The following is a 23,147-nucleotide window of genomic DNA, read 5'->3' on the forward strand; positions in this document are numbered from 1 at the left end:
AGTGTCTATTTACATTTTTTTATCCATTTTTAAATTGGGTAGTCTGTGTTGTTGAATTGTAGGAGTTCTTAATAATTTCTCTATGTTGAAACATCGTTGTATATGTTATTTAACTTTCTCCCATTCTCTGGGTCGTCTTTTCCCTTTCTTGATAAAATCATTTTGCCAGAGAAATATATTCACCCATTGACCCTGACCCAGTGGCAGGGCAGGGTGCAAAGATCACATTGGGAGTCTAAGATTTGGGCTAGGGTTAGTGGTATCCAAATGCTATAGCATTTAGCCCAGATTTTAAGATCCAGAGGGCTACGATGACTAGAAGTCTTTTGGACCCATTGATTCAAAAGCAAAGGATAATATCTCAGCTTGTTTGAAAAATATGAACAAGTTGGTCAGCTATGGCAATAAAATAAGCTTCCTTGGTATGAGCTGAGATGTGAACCTTTTTTTTGCCATACACGAGGTCTGAGTGACAATATATTCCCAATAATGAAAGGCCCCATAGGATGCATTCCTTAATGTGATGTCTCTTTTAAGCCCATTAACTAGAAAAAAACAAGGAAGCCATTAGCTACTTTCTAGGAGTCTTAAAAATATATATGAACAAGAGACATAACCTTTTGAGGCCCATTTCAGTGCTAAAGTGACTGTAATCTCTCTTTGAGTTGGGCTGTCACTTGGGTCCCATCCTTTATAAGGAATGACCTCATTGTAGACTGGAAAGCAGCCACTCTCCAGCTGGCTCTATCATGTATTATTTAGATTTTTTGATGTTTAAAAGTTGTTGTCAGTGGCACAATTCTTGCCTCCCATGCCAGAAACCTGGGTTCGATTCCTGGAGCCTGCCCATGCCAAAAAAAAAAGAAAAAAAATTGTTATGATTATTGGTCTGTTCTACTTTGCTATCATTTCTTGAGAGTCAGTTTTAATGACATTTTCTTATAAAAGCATGCATTTCACTTAATACCATACATGCTGTAGAAGAATTTATTTGTTCTGTATACAGTTAATTATCCTTCCTCATTGCTAATACATATTTTTGCCCTCTTTTCATCATTAAACATTGCCTGTAGTTTTTTAATTTTATCAGTGTTTTCAGGGGGCCAATTAATTGGCTTTACTTGTTTGTGCTTTTCTCTTTCAGTTTCATTAAATTCTGCTTTTTTTCTACTAATTTTTCCTAGCTGCTTTTTTGGTTACTCCGTAATAAATATACTAATCCTGTACTATTTCCTCTTGAATAGAGTTTTACCATGTTCCATAGCTTTAGTAGTAGTCTTTACTTTTAATTTAAAAGTATATTGTCAAAAATTAATGAGATTAACAGAGCTAGTACTAGAATGCAGCTTTTCCTATTACCTTGTCCATCTTTCAGTGTTTAAATATTTAGTCCGCCTAACCAGAATGAGGGTGTAGGAGCAATTTATATCTGTTTTTCCCCTAAATATCCCACAGGTTGTCATTGGTAATGGATAGCCTTTTTGAAATGTAAAAATATTCTCTTAATATTCTCTTTGTCTCAGCTTCCTCAAATTAAAGTAATTATGGCATCACCATAATAACTGTCAAAATTGTTCAGATAAATACCTCAGGACTCTTATGCTAATAATCGCAGGATGTATAGTTAGGTTTATCAGTTTTCACAGTAGGGGAGTGGTTTATATTCACAGTATTTTAGTAGGGCACTAAGCAGGCATTCAAAAATGAATGAGTTGTAGTGATAGCGAAAGAAAATTACATGGTGTATTACAAGTTTTTTTAAAAATTGCATAACATTATATCCACATTTATGTAAATTTTAAATATCCCCATAGAAATCTTGAAGGGGAGTCCCTAAATTCCTAATAGTGGTTAATCTGGGGAGTAAGATTTGAAATTTTTATTTCATAGTAAGCCCAAGTATTTAAATTGTTGTACATTGAGTATGTGCTACTTATTTCAAAGCCTATAAAGTGTTGCTTTCAATGTTTATGAGGAATCTCTCAATTTCCCATATTTCCTCATCTTTTTTTTAGCTACTGAAGTGGTGACTGTGTTTGTGTTTCAAGAACCGTCACTGCTGTCCTCACTCCAGGACAATGGATTAACAGATGTCATGCTGCATGCACTGCTTATCAAAGATGTGAGTCTTTTTTGCTGTTCTCTAAAGAATAAATCATGTGCTATTCCCCACCATCCCCCAAACTTGTCTTCTGTATGCAGTATGGAGTATGGAAACTAACTGGGACCCAGTTGCCAAGATCCCTTCTATCTCTCACTGTAATCCCTGGCCAAATTCTCTCAGTATCTTGAACTCTTTTAGGAGACTTCAAGCTCACTTTATCTTCTTTCTAGGTTCCTGCTACTCGCGAAGTCCTTGGCTCCCTTCCAAATGTATTCAGTGCACTCTGCTTGAATGCCCGAGGTCTTCAGTCATTTGTGCAGTGTCAGCCTTTTGAGCGTCTCTTCAAAGTTCTTCTGTCTCCAGATTACCTCCCAGCCATGCGGAGGAGGAGGAGTTCTGATCCCCTTGGTAAGTCATCAGGATTTATTTTATAATTGATGATTTGTTCACTGTTGTGCCAAGACATTTCATGATTATCAAGCCACAAATTGGCAAAAAAACCTTACATCTAAATTTGAGTAGGTGTGCTAAGTTAACAGGAATTATTACTATACAGTCTAATTCTGATAAGAAGGAGTATGTTTGCCTTAGTCTCTTTGTTCATATTTCTATGCTTCTTAACTGTTTACTGTTACATGTACTGTCATGATGGTGGTGAGAAATGGGCATTTGTGAGCAGCAGATTTCAAGGTCTACCATCTAGTATACGACAGTGAGAAATTTGAAGTCCCGAGGTGTTAATGTTCTCATCAAATCCCTAAAATAGTTTTAAATGAATAGATTTCCTTCTCAACTTGAGACCAGATCATTAGGGAATTATTAATGAGAAGGTAGGGCTTCGGAATGATTTCAGTTCTCTAAAATGTACTTTGTACTTCCAGATCGCCATTGTACCATTCTAGCTACTGTCATCCTTTTTGGGGCAGCCAAAGTGTTAATGTTTTTTTTTCCTTCTTCCTCTCTCTTTCTTACATATGCACCACATCTGCTAAGGAAATACAACTCAATTTACTCTACACTACTAGTTTAGACCTTTACATTAGACATTCCCAGGGTAGAAAAAAATGCAGCACACATGGTTACATTAGAATATTCCTACTAGACTGATTGAAATTTCTTGCCTATCCCATCTAGTCATTTGGGAGGTGAGGGTTGGTGTGAGTTCACTTGAGAAAGCTTGGCATTAGAAAATCACAACAACCAACTCAGTTTCTTCTTCCCACTTTTTATTGGCACACAAAAGGGCTCAGGCTCTATTTCCTTCAGTTTATAACAGTTCATTTCTTACTTTAAGGGGATACTGCATCCAATCTGGGCAGTGCTGTGGATGAGCTCATGAGACATCAGCCTACTCTCAAAACGGATGCAACAACTGCAATCATCAAGGTGAGAAGTAATAGGCTGTAACCACGGGCTTGAGAGAGCAGCAAAGGGAAGTTTTAGAAAAAACGTTTGGCTTACTGGGGATCATTGACCTTTTTTTAAGTTTACCATTCTATCTGTCGATCTATTTATCAATCCATGCTCTGAACACTTAAGTATTGGTTGTATGCATCATGCTTCTTCAAGTACTTAATACTGCCATTTACATTTCCTAAGAACAATTGTATTAACTTACATAACCACCTGAAATGTAGTTATCAAGTTCTTAAATTTAGCATTAATAGAAAGCTTATGGTCTATATTCCAATTTTTTCATATATCCCAATAGTGTCCTCTTTTTTTGAGGCAGGGAGGGGATTTATTTTTATTTGGGCTCCTCACAGTGGTTAGAGCCACTCTATTTTCAGAAGAATCACCGCACAGGAAATGCATCACAAAGACTGCCTAGAAAAGTCTGACCATCTGAATCTTATTGCTTAAAACACACATATTCACAATAACTGACAAATGGTGATGTTCCTGACACAGGAATGTGTTAGCATTTGCAAATCTTCCAACTGTAGCACCAGACCCTCAACCGTCCACTTCTCATTCACCTGGAACCCCAGCCCAATAATGTCCTTCTGAGCCTTTGTCCTCCCTTATTAGATCCCATCCAAGATCACATACTTCATTCAATTGTCATTATCACTTTAGTTTCTTTTATTTTTTTCATGTTGGAACTTGCATGCAATATAAATGTTTCCATCCCAATCACTCCGAAACATGCCATTCACTGCGATCATTAACTCCCCATACACTTGCCCCTGGCAGCCAGTACTACTTTCTAGCTTTATAAACTTGCATATTTGATGTTTTCTTTGTGTTCATCATTCAGCTTAACTTTAACATCCTAAATCTATAACAGTATCATTTGCTTTGATACCACCTTAATTTCAACAGTATACACAAACTATGTTTCCTATACTCCTCTGCCCCCACCCCACCTTTATGTAGTTCTTGTCACAAATTACATGTTTATATGTTATAAGTCCTAAACCACTGATTTATCATTACGTTTTATGCATTTGCCTATTAGATCTTATAGGAAGTAAAATGTGATGTTACCAACCAAAAATACAGTAGTAGTGGCCTTTATATTTACCCATGTCATTACTCTTATTGGTGGTCTTTCTTTCTTCCTGCAACTTTTATCTATTCTCTAGTGTCCTTTCCTTTCAAGGTACAGAACCCTGTTTCTTGTCTCTTGTAGGATCAGTCTAGTGATGACAAACTCCCTCAGCTTTTGTTTATCTGAGAATCTCTCCCTCATTTTTGACAGTTTTGTCAGATATAGAATTCTTGTTGGCAGTTATTTCCTTTTAGTGCTTTTAAGTATGTCATCCCTCTGCCTTCTTGTCTCTATGGTTTCCGGTGAGAAATTGGCACTTTATCTTATTGAGGCTTGCTTGAATGTGACATGTTTCTCTTGCAACATTCCCAGAATTCTCTATTGTCATTTGACAGTTTGATTATAACTTGGCAGTATAGGAGCTCTATTTGGGTTTATCCTGTTTCTAGTTTGTTGTGCTTTTTGGATGTATATATTCATGTCTTTCATTAAATTTGGGAGTTTTTCAACTTTTTTTTTTTTTTTTAATTCTTTCTGCCCCTGTCTTCTTCTTTTGGGACTCCAACAATGTGTATATTGGTAAGTTTAATGGTGTCCCACAGGTTTCTCGGGCTCTGTTCACTTTTCTTCATTCTTTCTATTCAGAAGAGTGCATGATTTCAGTTTTACCTTCAAATTCACTGATTTTTTTCTTCTGCCAGTTCCAGTCTGCTGTTGAAAACCCCTCTGGGGAACTGTTAATTACCATTATTGTATTCTTTGGCTGTGTTTGGTTCCTTTTTATAATTTCCGTCTCTCTATTGATATTATCTTTATGTTCATCTGTTGTTTTCCATTAACTCTTTGAACTTATTTAGGGCCTTTTTTTTTAGTCTTTGTTTGATGTGTCTTCTTCTGGTCTGCCGCATTTTTCTTTTTTAATGCTTTGCTCTACTCCTTTGCCTAACCCATCTCTTTCTGTTTGTATTTTTTCTGATCTCTTGTTGAAACCTGGACATTTGCGTATTTTAATATGATATTGCTAGAATTTAGTCTCTGGGGCATCTGTTCCTTAATCTTGTATCCAGCTAATATTATGACAGAGCTTTCCTTGAATGCCAGGAGCTAATAGCAAAACAAAACAGAAGTACCTTTCCCAGTCTGTGCACATTGACCTGTGCAACTGCTCTCCTTCAGAGCTTATCTTTACAGTGAGTTAGAGAACAGATAGAGGCCAAAATACAGGAGCCTCCCTGGTCCCTTCTGCCCATTGGTCTTATCTTGGGCATGCTCATGTGGCCCTAGGAATTCCCCTGTTTGCATGGATATGGATGTCCCCTTTTTCCTGGGAAACAGTATCCTATGGTCCTCAGTACTACACTGTATATCCTACAGCCATCAGTGCCTTGCCCCAGGCAGCTGCAACTTGAATACTGTCCCACAGCTTTCTGAAGGAGAGCTCTATGAGTTGCTTTCTACGTGCAAGTCAAGTTCTGTCATGACAAGCATGGGATGAGCATGCTCTTCAGTCCTTCAGAGTTCCATGAGACAAATTTTTCCCAGTATATGTACGACTGTTCATTCTGCTCTCTCTAGTACTGGGACCTGGAATTAGCATTGGGGGTGTTGGCTGGCTTTATGTCAAGCAGGCAAGAGGATGGAGGAGGGGCTAGCCAGGGTGCCACAAGATTCTAACACTTTTAAGTTGCCTTTTTCATCATTCAGTGCTTGCCCTGTTACTCTGATCCTTTGTTTTCTGGAGCTTTGAGAAAGATTTCTGCCAGTTCTTGCTGGTTATTTATAGTTTCTGTTGGGAGTTGGAGCCCCCAAGCTTCTCACTCTACCATCTTGATCCAGGCGGGCCTCAGATTATTGATTCTTGGACTATGTCTTTAAGAGCATTGTTTCTGCCTCATTTTCTCCATATCCTTTGGTTGATCCTTTGTGGAAAAAAAGTTACTTTAATGCACGTTGTTGTGTTCTTTTCAGAATTTCAGCTTTTTCAGATTGAGAATTATTTTCCCTATAAAAACAGTTCCTGCATTTAATGTAAACTTCTAAGTATTGCTTTCTCATTTATTATGTGTCATTATTTATGATATTAATTTGTAGCCATAGTTTAGCTTCTGATAGTAAAACCATATTACCTGTCTTGTTTTTCCTTTTTGTTTATTTTTTTCACATTTACTACCCCTGCCAGTTTCCTTTTAGGATTATTGAAACTAGTATGTAAGTTCCTGGTACTTATGAATTAGGACCTGTTGTTAAATAAGTTTGTCAGTCACTTAACAACCTGTGACCCTGAACAAGTTATGTAACTTCACAGAACTTCAGTTCCGTTGATTGTAAAGTGGGATTAATGACTACCTTCCAGAAGTGGTATGTACAACATGTATATAAAGGATTGTGGCAAATGCACAGTACCTAAAAAATGCTTAAAAAATCTCAGTCATCCCCCTCCCTACTTCTATAATTAACCATAAATGATCTTGTTTCCTGTGCCTTTCAGTTACTTGAAGAAATCTGTAATCTTGGCAGAGATCCTAAATACATCTGTCAGAAACCATCGATCCAGAAGGCAGATGGCACTGCCACTGCACCTCCTCCGAGGTCTAATCATGCTGCAGAAGAGGCTTCTAGTGAAGATGAGGAAGAAGAGGAAGTACAGGCCATGCAGAGCTTTAATTCTACCCAGCAGAATGAAACTGAACCTAATCAGCAGTAAGTGTTCAGAAGACAGGTTCTCATCTATGAAAGTGAGAGGGTTGGATTAGATTATTTAAACTAGACCCCTGAGAGTCTAATTTTTCTTTCTTTGATATTCGGTATCATTTGTGCTTTGACATTTAGTGGTATTGTTTACCTTAGCAAGCTGTCTTTCTTAAAAGCTAGTTGTGAAATTATATTATTATATCAGTTTGGTAGGCTTTCCACAGAGGATTGATTTACTTTATACCCCATGTTGATTTGGAATTCTATGTCATCTGCTAGTTTGTTTCCGGAAGTGAGCATGTATCAAACACTTTGCATTTTTGAAGTCTTTCTCCTAAGAAATCCTCAGGAGTTGAGGGATTAGTTGTTGATGTTTTTTTCATTCATTTGATTGCTCTCTGTTCATTCAAGATAAATTAGGCATCCTTAAAATACTCTGTGGTTGTAACCAGGCACAGGAGATTTTCCTTCTTATTTCTGTTCCTTCGAGGTCTTCTCCACATAAACATTAATAACTGGATGATGAAGGAGTGGAGGTGTGGAGAGTGGGCTTAAAGTCTCCTGACTCTTTGAGCTTATGGTATTGTTCACATGTAGGGGATAAAATATAATTATATAGCTATAATGCTAGTCACTTCATGCTAGATGTGGGTGTAAGTCCCTGGACTTATATATGTCCATAAGTGCTCTTTGGATATTGTTTTGATGTGTAGAATAAGGAATTCTGAGAAAGGCAGGAACATTGTAGGCCTGGATATGAGTGAATTTGAACGGTCCTGAGTTGTGGCTTGGGACTTAGGAGAAGATTAAGGTGGTATAGATAGCCAAAACAGAAGCAAAGTCCTGAAATGTAGAAGTGCCATGCACTCTTGGAACTATAGATAGTAATGAACATTTTGGTGGGGGAAGGATTAAGTACTAAATGCATTTTTTTGTTGAGCAGATAATCCCTACCTTTGCCTGAGAAGGCAAACCCACCCTTATTCTACCTGCATCTTCTGTTTTTTTGTTTTTGTTCTTAATGTTCTCTTTCTCTGGAGGAGGACTTCATAAACAAAGTAGTCAGTATTTTTTGCTACCCCTTAAATTTCACTGACCCTGCTGGCATAAGATTCCTACATACAGAAGAAAAGATTCATTGCTGTTTTTTGTTTGTTTGTTTGTTTTATAAGTTAAACTGAGTGTATCATCTGCTTATTATTTCTGTACTTGGACATCTTTCAGTCACCTTAGATCTCATGTGTCCAGATTTCACACTGTCATGGTAAATTGCTGTTTTCTCAAGCCCTTGTATTTCTTCACCTTCCCTGCCTTTCTTGGGATATCCCTCCATCCCCAAATCATTTTTTCTCCCCCTTCTTTTCCACCTACCATATTCCTGCATGGCCAGCTCAAGCTGCCATAGTCTTAAAGGAGGTTTCACTTTTACCTCCAAATAGTCAATTGATCTTTTGTGTTTTCCCAACAGTTTTGTGAAAATTGTTCATATTCTAATGTCCTCCCCCCAATCAATCTATTAAACTCCTCGAGGGCAGGGACAATGTCTCATTCAACAGTGAATCCCTATCACTTTATATATAGAAGGTAATCAATCTATAAATGTTTGTTTAGTGGATTAATAGAATAAATCCAAACGTTAGATTAAGGATTCCCTAAGTCTTAATAAATGGAATCTGTTGGTTTGCTTTCTCTTTTGTTCTCCTCCCAGCTTCCATCCACCAAATGAAGGAAGTAGTCTGGGTCCCATTTCATGGTATTACTTAGGCTCTTTGCCATCAGATTAGGCTTGTGCAAAGGAGGGGCAGGTACCTTTATTGGCCTGGAGTCATACCTGTGCTCCTTAGCTTAGAGATGGATCTCTGGGTTATTTCTAAGAAGGTGGCATCAACATGGGTTGGATAATTGGTATAAGTAGCAGGGAATTCTGCAGTTCCTCTGAAGAACTTTACAGTCATGGAAAGACTTGTGATTGTACCATGGAGTCAGTGCAACTTTGGGTTATGTGTTCTCCCGTTGTACAAAATTCTTCCCAAAATTCTTTGTTGAGCATGTTCATAACATCCTACGCAATCCCTAGTTTTGGGTATTACATCAGTAAAGTAATTCATGATGCCTCTCCGCTCTGCCTTTTCTACAATTTGCTGTCAGATGTTCTTGTGCCAGGCAAATATTTATTTACCTTTTGTCTTGCTCAGAGCTTAGAACTATTAGCTTCTTTAAAACCTTTTTACTTTTTCCTTCCCCCATCTCTTCCTTCTTCCCTCTTTGCCCTCCTCCTCAAAAAAAAAAATCTATTCCAAAGGCCTGTGTCCAAAGTGCTCTTTATTTTCCCTCAGTTTTATCCCTCCCCTGGAGTTTGTCCTTGAAATGGATTTTGTTTCATTTAAATATTTTTTTGTTTTGTGTTGTTTTCCTGTTTCTTTCATACAAACACCAACATATAGCATTGGGCAAAAGGCTGCATTTCTTGCAGCTATGGTAGTATGGCAACTCTCTCATCTATAGTGCAGCATTGAAGCATCTGAAGAGGCAAAAGACTAGATCAATTTTTGGATAATTCAGGAACTGTCACACCACAAGTACAGATTTTAAGGCGGTGTGGTGAGGGGATGGGGTGCCTTGGTATAGAATTCACATTTGACCAGAGAGTAGATGGAAAGGAAACCTAACTCTGTTCTAACTGGTTTGAAAAAATTTTGACAAAATTCGTTCTCTTAAGTTCCATAATTTTTAATCTGATGCTAGAATTTGGTAAAATGTTTCATATCTAGTACCTTTCTTAAGCAAATGTTTCATCTGTATAGTTTAACTTATTTTTAATATTTTAATACTGATGAATTCATGTGTAATTCATTCTTTTTTCCCTTAATAGGGTTGTTGGTACAGAGGAACGTATTCCTATTCCCCTCATGGATTACATCCTTAATGTGGTAAGGTTCATCCCATGGCAAGCTGAGTAAAGTATGTGATTTTCTGAAAAATATTTGGGGTTACCAGAGAGAAAGTCAGTCCAGTGATTTCCATGTCTGTTTTCACTGGGGCTCTTAAAGTGTGAAACAGAGGAAAGAAAGATGTTTTTGTTCTGTGTGACTGGTTTTCCAAAAATGAGCCAAGGCTCCCTCTTTTTAGACATTCCCAATATTCTGTTCATTGTGACCATCCCCTTTTGGAATCCCAGCGGGGTTTGTTATGCCAGTCTCTTATTAACAGAGATTCTTTGTGTTGTCTGAGCGTGTCCAACATGTATTTTCCCGATTAATTCATCTCTTAACAAAAAAAAAGGTGGTCTTTTACCCTTCTGTGTATCACAGAAAAAATTGAAATGTTTGAATTTTCCCAGAATTGTTTACTGTAAAGGGAAACCCACTCAGCATTTGTTCTAGGTCCCTTTAGCACTTTCTCTTATGCCTGTGTATTTGCTGCCCACATGTAACTTCTTACCCTTACAAAATGCTTTGTTCAGTCTGAATCACCCTTGTAGTGTTCTAGGTTTCGTTTGCATTATAAGCACATCTTAGGAGAAAGCGTCCTTGATGTTGGCCTCTAATGGAAAAGCAACATATGATGAAAGGAACACTAGATTAGCAAATTAGGAGATTAGTCCTGATTCTACCACTAATTCATAGTGTGGCCCTCGGTGAGTTACTCTCTGCACTCTCAAATTATCTAATTTTAGGTCTTTTGGAAACACAGATTGGGAAGCATTTTTAGTTATTCTTTATTTCATAGATGTTTTAGGTCTGTATCATACATCTGTCCATGTTAACTAGAGATTTTGGTCTTCTAGAAAATACTGATTTCATGACTACAGCAAGGCTGCCCCTGTCCTTACAGCTCACTTTATTTCCTTTAAATTGTTTTAAAGTTTTTGGTTTTTTTTTAACATTTAAAAAATTTTTCTACCTTGTGTCTGATGCTCCTTTTATCTTACCTTATCAACAGATGAGTAAAACATACAGAATAAAAATAAATAATAGGGGGAACAAATGTTAAAATAAATTTAGATTGAAATGCTAGTGATCAATGAAAGGGAGGGGTAAGGGGTATGGTATGTATGAATTTTTTTCTGTTGTCTTTTTAATTCTTTTTCTGAATTGATGCAAATGTTCTAAGAAATGATCATGATGATGAATTTGCAACTATGGGATGATATTGTGAATTACTGATTATATATGTAGAACAGAACAAAAAAAATTTTCTTTACCTAGATGAAATTTGTGGAATCTATTCTGAGCAACAATACAACAGATGACCACTGCCAGGAATTTGTAAATCAGAAAGGACTCTTGCCTTTGGTTACCATTTTGGGTCTTCCTAATCTGCCCATTGACTTTCCCACGTCTGCAGCTTGTCAAGCTGTTGCAGGTGTCTGCAAATCCATATTGGTAAGAAGTTTCTGACTAAATACCTTTATTTCTTTTTTAGAGATCAATGTTAGTTAAACTTTTGTATATATGTTTAACTTTGATCTGCCTTACCTTCAACTAAAGAATAACGGTCATTTGAGTTAATTGGAGGGGAAAGTATATGTCATGGAAAGCCTTGTAGCTCAGTTTTATTGGCCTGTCATCCTGCTTTGTCATGGATACTTTTTTTTTTTATACAACCTAGTATATTTGGCCATGTGGGTTTCCCCCCTTTTTCAAACTTGATAGTCATGTACTTGAAGCATAGAAAATTAATAAACAGCTGATCAAATTTTGTCAAAGCTGCTTTTTTATTAGCTGAGTTGTACAATTGTAAGTAATTATTGTAAAAATCAGAAATCCTGTACTTAAGGAGTTCAAAAGATCCATATTGTGCTATATCTGCATTTAATGTTTTATTTTGCTTTACTGTTTAACAAATATTAAATTAAGTGTTGTTCATAAGAAAGGAAAAAGTAGCGCAGTACGACAGTGGCTCAGTGGCAGAATTCTTACCTGTGATGTTGGAGTCCCAGATTCGATTCCCCGTGCCTTCCCATGCAAAAAAAAACAGTGAAAAAGTATTGATCCATTTTTATCCTACTTCTAAAATATTGTATTTATTTAAATCCATTGGAGATGCACAGTTACTCCCATCTTTGAATGGCAAGTAATGGTGTTTGCTGTCAGATTTTTCTTCAGACTTCAAAAAAAATCACAAGGGTCATGTAACTCTTGTGCTGTTTCATTAAAAAAGAGAAAAGAAAAGAAATCACTTAGCTGATGTCTGATCCCAGAATTATCTTATTTGCTTTAGGAAGAAGTAAATATTGTAATAGTGAATCATGTCCATGCTTTGGAATCTCACCTAACAGTACTTGCTCCCTGTTGAGCCCAATTTGGAATCAAGAGGTTCCAAATTTAAAAGTGTATTAAAAAGACTTTTTTTTTTTTTTTTTTACAATGTCTGCCCTCCCTCCTCTTACCACAAATAAATAATCTTATAGTCTGGTGTTCTTGCTGTAACAGTATTCCAGTTTGGCCATCAGAAGTTTTTAACCATGATTGGCTCACCAAGTTTGAAAGCTTCTCCTTTGAGAGATGTAGTGAACTGCTCAAGAAAGAGGTTTTGAGTTATGTTATACTTGGGTTCATGTTGGGGCTCTAGTACTTACCAGATGAGAGACCATGGCCAGGTCTGGAACTTGTGAGGCTTGCCTTCCACTTTCCTTGTGAAAATGATAGAGATATGATGCATATAAAGTTATTCCTGTTTCAGACACTATCACATGAACCCAAAGTCCTTCAGGAGGGTCTTCTTCAATTGGATTCCATCCTCTCCTCCTTGGAGCCCTTACATCGCCCAATTGAATCCCCAGGAGGCTCAGTGTTGTTGCGAGAACTGGCTTGTGCTGGCAATGTTGCTGATGCTACCCTCTCAGCTCAGGCCACACCCCTACTGCATTCTCTTACTGCTGCCCACGCTTACATCATGATGTTTGTTCACACTTGCAGAGTTGGACAGGTAAGAGTAATCTTGTTGATTATTAATAACAATAATCATGTTGATTTAAAGCCAGTAAAATACCTAGGGGATATTTCTAGCAAGTTACTGTGCTTGGAAGCAAATCTCCTTGGGTTTAGCAGCAGAAAGAACAGTAAGATTTAGGGAGAGATTTTTATCAATGTCTACATTTTTGGAGGTAATGCAGGTTTGTGCTTCAAGTTCTGTCTAAATTTTACTCCAGAGTGCTTCCTTAGTACTTTTTTGTTATTAGAACTTCGGTGACCATATAATTGATTATGTGAACTGGAATATCTTGAGAGTGAAAGAGGTTGCTATAATTAATTAACAGGCATTGATTGATGATCTACATCATGTTATATAGTCCAACTGGGATATATATGGTCACCCTTTGTAGCAAGCAAGCCTCATTTGGATGCTCTGCTAGCCTTATTACTTTATGATCTTTCTACAAGTGCTTGTAGGCCTGATAATGGGGTGGTAAGTAGGAAATTGTACCACAGAACACTTGAATTCAATGGTAAAGAGAGATTACTAAAAATGTTCAAAATGTCAAATCCTGTGCCTGCAATATAATCTCCCATGGCTCCCAAAAGGGGGGGGCATTTTTGCATGTGCTTACAATTTTATCAGCTTTATTCCTAAGGTAATTGATCCTAAAGGTTAATGATATAACAGCCCAAAACTCCTGTTTTATGCTGTTGAGCAGGAGTGTATTCCCTGCCAACCATTGGATCAAATTAGAAATCAAAAGCACAGTTATAATATTGTAAAATGTTAAAATTGGTGGATCTGAGTCTGGAGGAGGATGGTGTGTTGGAGTTCTCTTTGTAGGTTTTCTGTTCTTTTTACAACTGTCCTGTAATTTTGAAATCAAGAAAAAAAACAGTTATAAGCTATTTAGAAAGTAAATTATGTAGCAGCTTAGGGATTTGTATTTATGATTTTGGTGTGTTTTAATTATTAAGTGAAATAAAGTAAGCTCAATTCAGGGAATTAAATAAATCAAAATATTTACCAAAGTAAACAAATTAGAAATAATCATGACTACTACCCCCACTAACAAATTGAATAAGAAGTTAATGAATCTAAAATGTTCTTTGATTTAGAAAAAAGCTGCCTATGATGCTTCTCTTTCACTTTATAAAACACTGTTCAAAATAAGAAAGGAATGTTAGAGATATTAGAAAAATTATAAGAGAGTATTTTGTGAAACTGTGATTTTAAATGTAGAAATTTTGAAGTGGATAACTGTAAGAATAACAGTGAAGGGAAAATAAGAGTACCTTTCTAAAATAGCTGGAAGTTTGTTTTGAACAATTAGAGAATGACCCAAAAACTTAACTTCCTTCCTCTTTGGTTGTAGAGTGAAATTCGTTCCATCTCTGTAAACCAGTGGGGCTCTCAGCTGGGTCTGAGTGTTCTAAGCAAGCTGAGCCAGTTATACTGTTCCCTGGTGTGGGAAAGCACTGTCCTCCTCTCTCTGTGTACCCCAAACAGGTAAGGGAGTGGTCATCTCCTTCTACAGCCTTTGTTATTCCTTTCCGAAGAGGAAACTAAGCTCACAGGCGGTTTTTGTCCTTTCCATTTACCAGCCTAGGGATTTGCTTACAAATTATAACATCGTTTGCATCTCAGTTATGCTTTGTCCCCATGGTAGATGTTTAAAATTTGCTCCTGTTAGGCAAATACAAAGAATTGAGTTGAAAACCTTGTTGACTACCTCAGGAATTTGATCATTGCAGATGTTTATTAAATTCAGGTTAACTATTAACTGCTATAGGAGGGATAGTGTTTGGCCGAACAAGTTAGAGACAGTCCAAACTATCAGGTGAGCTATCATTACTTCTTTGTTCATGGTTTCTGTTGTTACAGCCTACCATGTGGGTGTGAATTTGGCCAGGCAGACATGCAGAAACTTGTTCCAAAGGATGAGAAGGCAGGTACGACCCAGGGCGGAAAAAGATCAGGTAACTCTAAGAAACTAAAATCTTAGTCATTCGTTCTTTTAAGTTCTGTCCCTGTATCTTTATAGGCTATTGTGAAATTTTAGTTAGCTCTATCATCCGCAGTTTCTCTCCTTTTACTGATGTTTTAATTACTTATTTTAAAGTTGTACTATTATTAGTCATTTTTTTATAAAAACAACACACAATGTAAAAATTAGAAAATATAGATACAAAGATAATCACCCATATTTTTACCCACACAGCAACATTTTGAAACTTTCACCTAATCTTTTTCTCTGGGATATATTTTATTGACAGTTGTGGTCATCTTAGGTATAACACATTTCATTTTTCTCTTTTCACTTAACATTAATGCATGTAAAGGAATATGATGAATTAACCATTTCTTTTTACATTTCTAATGTACTATTTTGAAAAATGACATCTTTGTATGTGATGTGCAGATATACTGGCAAGTTGCTGTGAAACACCTTAGAAACTGCACTGTCCAGTATGGTAGTCAAACTTAAGAATCGATAGTTGTTCCCATTATTGGAAAACTTTTAACTGTGTTTAAAGCAACTTAGATTTATGAATCTATATTTTCAACTAAATTTTATGAACTCTAAGTACAGAGCAAGCATTTCAATGAAAATTTAATGTCCAAATTGAGATATGCTTTTTGAAATAAACAATAGTTTTGAAGATTTCGTATTTTTAAAAGAATGTAAAATCTCAGTTTTTATATTGATTACATGAGCCAGTGACAAAATTTTGATAATATTATGTTAAACAAAATATTAACAATAATTTCACCTGTTTTTTTACCTTTTAGTGTGACTACTACAAATTTTTAAATTAAATATGTGGCTTGCATATTTCTTTTGGACAGTGCTGCTTTAAAAAGTTTATCTTTTTATGATAAAAGCTACCAATTGCAATAAGCAGAAATTATGCACAATTTTCTGACCCTAATGCAACAAACCTAAAATTAATAAAAGCAACTTCTTTAGAAAGGTTTTTTTCTCCTATGTTCTGCATCAGGGAGGAAATAAAAATTGATAAACTAGGATTGTGGGAAGATGGCGGAGTAGGAAGCTCCAGGAATCAGTCCCTCCACCAGAACAACTATTAAACAGGCAGGAACTGTCTGAATCAACTATTTTGAAACTTCGGAATCTAGTAGAACACTGTGCAGCATCCAGGGAAGAGCGGGAGGAAGAGGCTGGTAAATCGCGGTAAATACTGGTGAATTGCACTCTCCGCATGGGCGGCTACCGTCGCCCATCCCCCAACATCGCGGCAGGTAGCAGTGAGGTATTCAATCTCTGCCCTTGGCGCAGCTTGCTGGTGCCAGGGTGGGATATAAAGACCTAGTTCCAGGGGTATATTGTCCAGTCGCTGATCACTGCTTTTGATTAGCTACTTCAGATTGCTTGGGTCCGGGCTCTGAGGGTGGCCATTGTTCCAACCCACCCGGGCAAAAGCAGCAGAGGAGACTTAAAGACACTATGCTTCCTCAAAACTACGGAAAACAGTTAAAGGGCTGCATTTACTGGGCAAGTGCTGAATCAAGAAAACGCAGCTTCAAAGAGCCATAAGTGAAACTCCTGGCACCCATCCTAGCCCTTACTACATTCCTTCCCAGGGCAGTTTTCAGCCAGCCTGGGCTCCATTGTGGGTCCTAGCCTTGTTCCAGCTGTTAAGACTGTCTTGGGAAACTCTTCCCCATGTTTACCCCCTCCCCTATCCCAGAATTTGCCCTCCAGGCAAAAGCAGCTTGAGACAGCAAAAGGAGTGTAAGAAACCCTTGAGTCAGGTGGCCTAGGGCAGAGGCTTAGCTGCTTTCAGTTCTGCAGTGGAACACCCAGGAGAGGGAGAAGGTCTGTTTCCTGGAGAGTAGAGGGGACATTCAGACTCTTTTAATCAGGGGAACTCTAAGGCCACTAGCAGGCACAAAGCTCAGGACAAGGCACAGGCCCCGAAAAGACAGGGAGGACCCTGCACTTTGCTTTCGCCTTGGGCTGACCTTGATCAGAGGGCTGAACTCTGAAGGAGAGCACCAGCCAGTTTGTAAAGACTGTGAAAGGTGTTTTATGCATTAGTTTGTTTGCTTTTGTTAGCTCCTGACACTCAAGAAAATTTCAATTAAATCATTAACTGGATATGAACTCAAGAAACAGCTTAGGGACTAAATCTGAGGCAACACTTTAAAATATTAAAATGTACAGTGTGCAACAAAAGATTACAAGTCAAATAAACAGGATAAAAATCCAGAAAACATCAATAAGGAAGACCAGACTGTGGGCATCCTGAACAAAGACTTTTCAAAAATGATCTTCAATATCCTCAAGGAGATGAAGGAAAATACAGAGAAAGAACTCAAGGATATCAGGAAAACAGTGAATGGACAATATGAGAATCTCAGTAAAGAAATAAAAATTTTGAGAAGGAACCAAAGAGGACTACTGAAGTTGAAGACCACAATAACTGAAATGAAAACTACCAGGAGAGTTTCGACAGCAGATTGAAACTTGGCAGGAGAAAGAATCAGTGATCTCGAAGATAAGACAATTTAAATAAATCAGGCAGAGAAGTAGAAAGAAAAAAGAATTAGTAAAAGCAAAAATTGCTGAAGAGACCTATGGAACACCCATCAAACATTCTAGCATACGTTATGAAAGCCTCAGAGGCAGAGAAAGGTGCAGAGGGAATATTCAAAGAAATAATGACAAAAAACTTCTCAAACTTGGCAAATGATGTGACTTGTGATAAACTTGAAGAGAAATACACCTAGACATATGGTGGTCAAACTGGAATGCAAAGGACAGGAAGAGAGTTCTGAAAGCTGCAAGAGTGAAGCAGCATGTTGCATACAAGGGAGTCCCAGTTAGATCAAATGCTGATTTCTCATCAGAAATCATGGAGGCAAAAAAGCAGTGGATTGAAATACTTAAAGTGCTGAAAGAGAACAACTGCCTGTCAAGAATTTTATATCCAGTGAGACTTTCTTGCAAAAAATGAGGGAGAGATTAAGATATTTTCAGATAAAAGCTGAAGCAGTTCATCACAGCTAGAACTGCCCTATAAACAGTGCTAAAGGGAATTCTTCAAACTGAAAGGAAAAGATACATAAAGAAATGAAGACCTCCGATAAAGGTAGACATTTGGGTAATTATAAATGCCAGTACTGTTGTGTTGTATGTTTTGGTGTGTAATTCCATCTCTTCTTACAGGTGCTAAAATAAAAAATGCAAATGCGTAAAAAGTAATGATAAATCTATGGTTTTGGACATAAAATGTACAAAGATATCATTTATAACAAGTACAGAAAAACAGACGGGAAGGGAGGGGTATAGAAGTAGTGTATGTGCATGCTATTTTAGTTAAGTTGGTATCAAATAAAAGATAATTGTCATGTATTTAGGATGTTAAATTTTAACTCTGTGATTACAATATATGAAACATATATCTAGAAAGAAATGTGAAGGAACTCTGGTACAGGATAAAACATCAAATATGAAAGTAGGCATTAGCAAAAGAATTGAGGGTCAAAAAAGGTATAAAACTTGCAAAGATTAAATAGCAACATGGCAGAAAAAATCTTGCGTTATCGGTAGTTACTTTAAATATAAATGGATTAAACTTTCAAGTCAAGACAGCAATTGGCAAAATGGATTAAAAAAAGCAAGACCCAAGTATATGCTGTTTACAAGAAACTCACCTTAAATTAAAAGACACACAAGTAGATTAAAAGCAAAAGGATAGAAAAAAATGTACATGCTAGTAGTGCCCAAAAGAGACCTGGGGGAGCTATACTAATATCAGATAAAATAGACTTTAAATCATAAACTATACTATTGTAAAGGACAAAAGAAGGTCAGTATATACTGATATAGAGATTAATTCAGCAAGAAGATGTAGCAATCATAAATATATACGGACATAACAGAGCCTCGAAATATATGCAGCAAATATTGACAAATTTGAAGGGAGAAATAGATGGTTCTACATTAATGGTAGGAGACTTTAATACACCACTTTTAATAATAGAACATCTAGACAGAAGACTAGAAAGAGAAGGCTTAAGCAGTATGCTGAACCAGCTAGACCTAAAAGACATATACAGAACACTTTACCCAACAAAAATAGAAGACACATGCTTCTCAAGTGCACATGGATCATTCTTCAGGATTGGCCATATGTTATATCACAAAACAAGTTTCAGTAAACTCACAATAATGGACACATAATGTATCTTCTTGGCCACAGTGGAATGACACTAGAAATCAGTAACAGGGAGAAATCAAATATTCACACATATGTGGAAATGAAACCATGCACTCTTAAAACAAATGAGTCAAAGAAGAGATCACAAGGGAAATTAGAAAATATTTTGAGGGAAATGAAAACACAACATAGCAAAACCTATGGGATGCATGCAGCAAGATGCAGTGCTGACAGGGAAATTTATAGCTCTAAATGCTTACATTAAAAAAGGAGAAAGCCTTCAATTCAAAGATTTCAAAGCCGTAGGATCTAAGAAAAGAAGAGGAAACTAAACCCATATAAGCAGAAAGAAGGAAATAACAAAGAATAGAGTAGAGATAAATAAAACAGAGGATAGAATCAACAAAACCAAAAGTTTCTTCAAAAAGATCAATAAAATTGACAAACCTTTGGCTCGACTGATAACAGGAAAAAAAGAGGACACAAATTAACTAAAGTCAGAAAGGAAAAGAGAGCATTACCTCCAACCCTACTGAAACAGAAAGGACCGTAAGAGGACTCTGAACAAGTGTATGCCCACAAATTAGATAGCCCAGATGAAATGGACAGATTCCTAGAAATACACAAAACACCTATACTGACTCAAGAAGTAAAGCGATTGAATCAGTAATCAAATCCCCCTCCCCAACAAAGAAAAGCCTGGGAACACATGGCCTCTTAAATATCACAAGAAGAATTAACACCAAAACTGCTCAAACTCTTCTAAAAAAAAAAAAATGGAAGAGAAAGTAACACTCCCTAACTCTTCTGTAAAGCCAACGTCACCCTCATACCAAAGCCAGATAAAGATGCCACAAGAAAGGAAAATTACAAACCAGTGTCTCTTAAGAACATAAGTTTGGCATAGAATTACCATATGACCCAGCAATCCCACTTCTAAGTATATACCCAGAATTGAAAGTGGGGACTTGAAGAGATATCTGCACTCCAGTGTTCATAGCATTATTCACAGTTGCCAAAAGATAGAGGCAATCTAAGTGTCCATCAACCAATGAATAGATAAGCAAAATGTGTATATATACAGAATGGAATATTATTTAACCGTAAAAAGGGATGAAGTCCTGCTACTTGCAACAACATAGTTGAACCTTGAAGATATGTTAATTGAAATAAGCCAGACATAAAAAGACTAACTTTGCATGAGCTCATTGACATGAAGTAATTAGAATAAGCAAATGCATGAAGTCAGAAACTAGAATATAGCTAACAGTGGGTTGGGGTGGGGTAGGGAATGGAGAATCGGTGCTTAAATTGTAAGTTTGTACTGGGGATTATGTAAGTGTTTTGGGGTGCTGAGTATGGTAGTGTAACATTGTGTAACTGTAATTAATAGCTGAAACATATTTGAATGTGTTTAAAAGGGTTTTGGGTTATCTATCTGTTACTAGAATAAAATTTTTTAAAAATCATAGGACTCTACAACACAGTGACCCCTATTGTAAACAGTGGACTTTAGCTAATAGTGCAATTTTAAAAATATTTCCTGAATTGTAACAAATGTATTACACTATTGCAAGGTATTCATAATAGGGTATTATGTGGGGAGTCTGTATTTTATGTATGATTTTTCTGTATACCTACAACTTCTCTAATAAACACAATTGATAAACTATTAAGCAAATAAGGTAATTCTATGTACAAAAACTTTTTGGATCTGCTTCCAAGTATACTAAGAGATTACTGAGGAAACAAAACTGCCGAGGAACTAATAAAGACAAAGCAGACAACTTCTAAAAGAACAAAGATTACATGACAACTAGGTATTATGGGGATCAGGCAAAATTAATAAAATATACAAACCTCTGGCAAGGCTAATTTTGGAGAAAATGTACCTACCAAACCAATAGTGAGAATCTCAGATTTAATCAAAATATACCAACTTTTTTTTTAAAGAATGAGTAACCTAGTTTATATTAAGAACTGTGAATGAAATTAGAGTCACTGTTAAAGAACTACTTCTCTGACAGTCCAGATACATTTTTTCAGGAATTTCTATCACACATTTTAAAGATAACTCAGATTCTACGTTATTTTTCCAAAACATTGTAAAGAAAACTTGGTAAATTGTTTTATTGTTTCCGTAAAGTTGCTTCTAAGATTTAAGAGCACATGCATATCAAAAAAAGACACAATTCACATTCATATACAGAACTCTTAAATGCTAGGAAATAGAACTCTCCAGTGTGTTAATATATGTTGTTCAATTTGAATTTGTTACAGAGCTATAAAATTCTAGCAGGATTTCACATTGCCAGCATCAGGGGCACTATTAATATTATAGTCTATATGAGTAATACTCCATGGGTGTTGCTGTGCCTACAACAGTCTTCCAAAGTAGCTCTCAGTAAAGTCTGTTCATTTCTTCTCGTTTGAAGATGCCAACATTAGCAACTTAGAAGGGCTCCTAAGAGAGGAGCATATTAGTACAGTTCCTTCCTCTCCCCACCCACCCCTCCCCACCTAGATATAGGATATATGAAGAGTAGCAAGCACCATAGGTAGCTCTTTCTTGGGACTCTTCAGGAGAAGGAACCAGGTAAGTGCTGGCTGTACATGGTCTTACTGCTCTCCTCTTATGTCTGCAGATGGAGAACAAGATGGAACAGCTGGAAGTATGGATGCTTCTACCCAGGGTTTGTTGGAAGGAATTGGGCTAGATGGTGACACATTGGCTCCCATGGAGACAGATGAACCTACTGCTTCGGATTCTAAGGGCAAATCTAAAATCACACCAGCCATGGCTGCCAGAATCAAGCAAATCAAGCCTTTGTTATCAGGTGAGTGGGTCTCTATTTTCTGTTTCACTTTCTTCCATTCAGGGCCTCAGCCACTTCTCAAATATAAATTGGGTTGTTAAGGCTATGTTGTTTCATTGAAGGAAATTTTAAACCTATGTGACAGTCAGGATACTAGCTTCTAGGGTACAAAGATAAGAATCCCTTCCTGAAAGCCATGTTTACTCTCACTGTCTTTAATTGCACCCCTCCTACTTTCTGTCCCAACTATTGCAACTAGCCTCTGTTCCTCCCATTCCACTGAAAGGTCTCAACAATGTACCTATAACCTCCTTATTACTATATTCATAGGGTACTTTTTAGTTCCCTTCTCACATGGCTTGTGTTCGGCATAGTGTGCTTGACCCACCACCTCATTCTAGAAGTACTCTTCCTTTGGCTTTTGTGGTATTAAGCTCTCCTGACACCTGTCAGGCTATTCCACCCGTTCTTCTCTTCGTTTCTCTGTCCCTTAAGGAGATATTCCTCTTCATTTTGTCTGAGGCCCTTCTGCCTTACTCAGTGAAGCAGGCAGATGGCATGGTGTGATTTGTGTTTTAAGCAAGTCACTTTAGCACCCCTATGGAAACTATATTGGCAGGATACGTGAATACAATAGAAATACCCAGAGGTAGTTTTTGCCCTCCAATGTAACATCAGTGTTTTGGGGAATATATTTTACATGTTCCTCAGTATTTTCTACCTCCTGCCACCTTAATATAGAAGAAAGTGAAGAAATAACCCCCTGGGAATCCAGAGGGCTGCTGAAAAAACCAAGCAAGAAATGGCCTTTGATGTTTCTTCCATTTGTTATCTTAAATCTCCATGAATTTCACAATCAATTCTAATTTGTTTAATTCTTCTTCATTTGTTTTCATTTGAAAGTCTACCAGCATTACCCCCCCATGGAAGTA

General features: G+C 37.0%; 1 protein-coding gene across 28 annotated transcripts in view; it reads left to right on the forward strand.

The window, feature by feature from the left end:
• Window positions 1–23,147, forward strand: part of HUWE1 (HECT, UBA and WWE domain containing E3 ubiquitin protein ligase 1) — a 172,318-nt gene that overhangs the window by 95,175 nt on the left and 53,996 nt on the right. For 26 of the 28 annotated variants that reach the window (XM_077146786.1, XM_077146806.1, XM_077146803.1 and 23 more), the window contains 10 exons: window positions 2,016–2,122; window positions 2,335–2,512; window positions 3,399–3,490; window positions 7,087–7,298; window positions 10,162–10,219; window positions 11,498–11,674; window positions 12,975–13,220; window positions 14,587–14,720; window positions 15,096–15,190; window positions 22,045–22,236. In XM_077146786.1, the coding sequence (XP_077002901.1) occupies window positions 2,016–2,122; window positions 2,335–2,512; window positions 3,399–3,490; window positions 7,087–7,298; window positions 10,162–10,219; window positions 11,498–11,674; window positions 12,975–13,220; window positions 14,587–14,720; window positions 15,096–15,190; window positions 22,045–22,236 (1,491 nt within the window). The remainder of the gene's footprint in view (window positions 1–2,015; window positions 2,123–2,334; window positions 2,513–3,398; window positions 3,491–7,086; window positions 7,299–10,161; window positions 10,220–11,497; window positions 11,675–12,974; window positions 13,221–14,586; window positions 14,721–15,095; window positions 15,191–22,044; window positions 22,237–23,147) is intronic. The other 2 variants (XM_077146802.1, XM_077146808.1) reach the window with 1 other exon arrangement.

Source organism: Tamandua tetradactyla, chromosome X, assembly GCF_023851605.1.
Source record: "Tamandua tetradactyla isolate mTamTet1 chromosome X, mTamTet1.pri, whole genome shotgun sequence".
Lineage (NCBI taxonomy): Eukaryota > Metazoa > Chordata > Mammalia > Pilosa > Myrmecophagidae > Tamandua > Tamandua tetradactyla.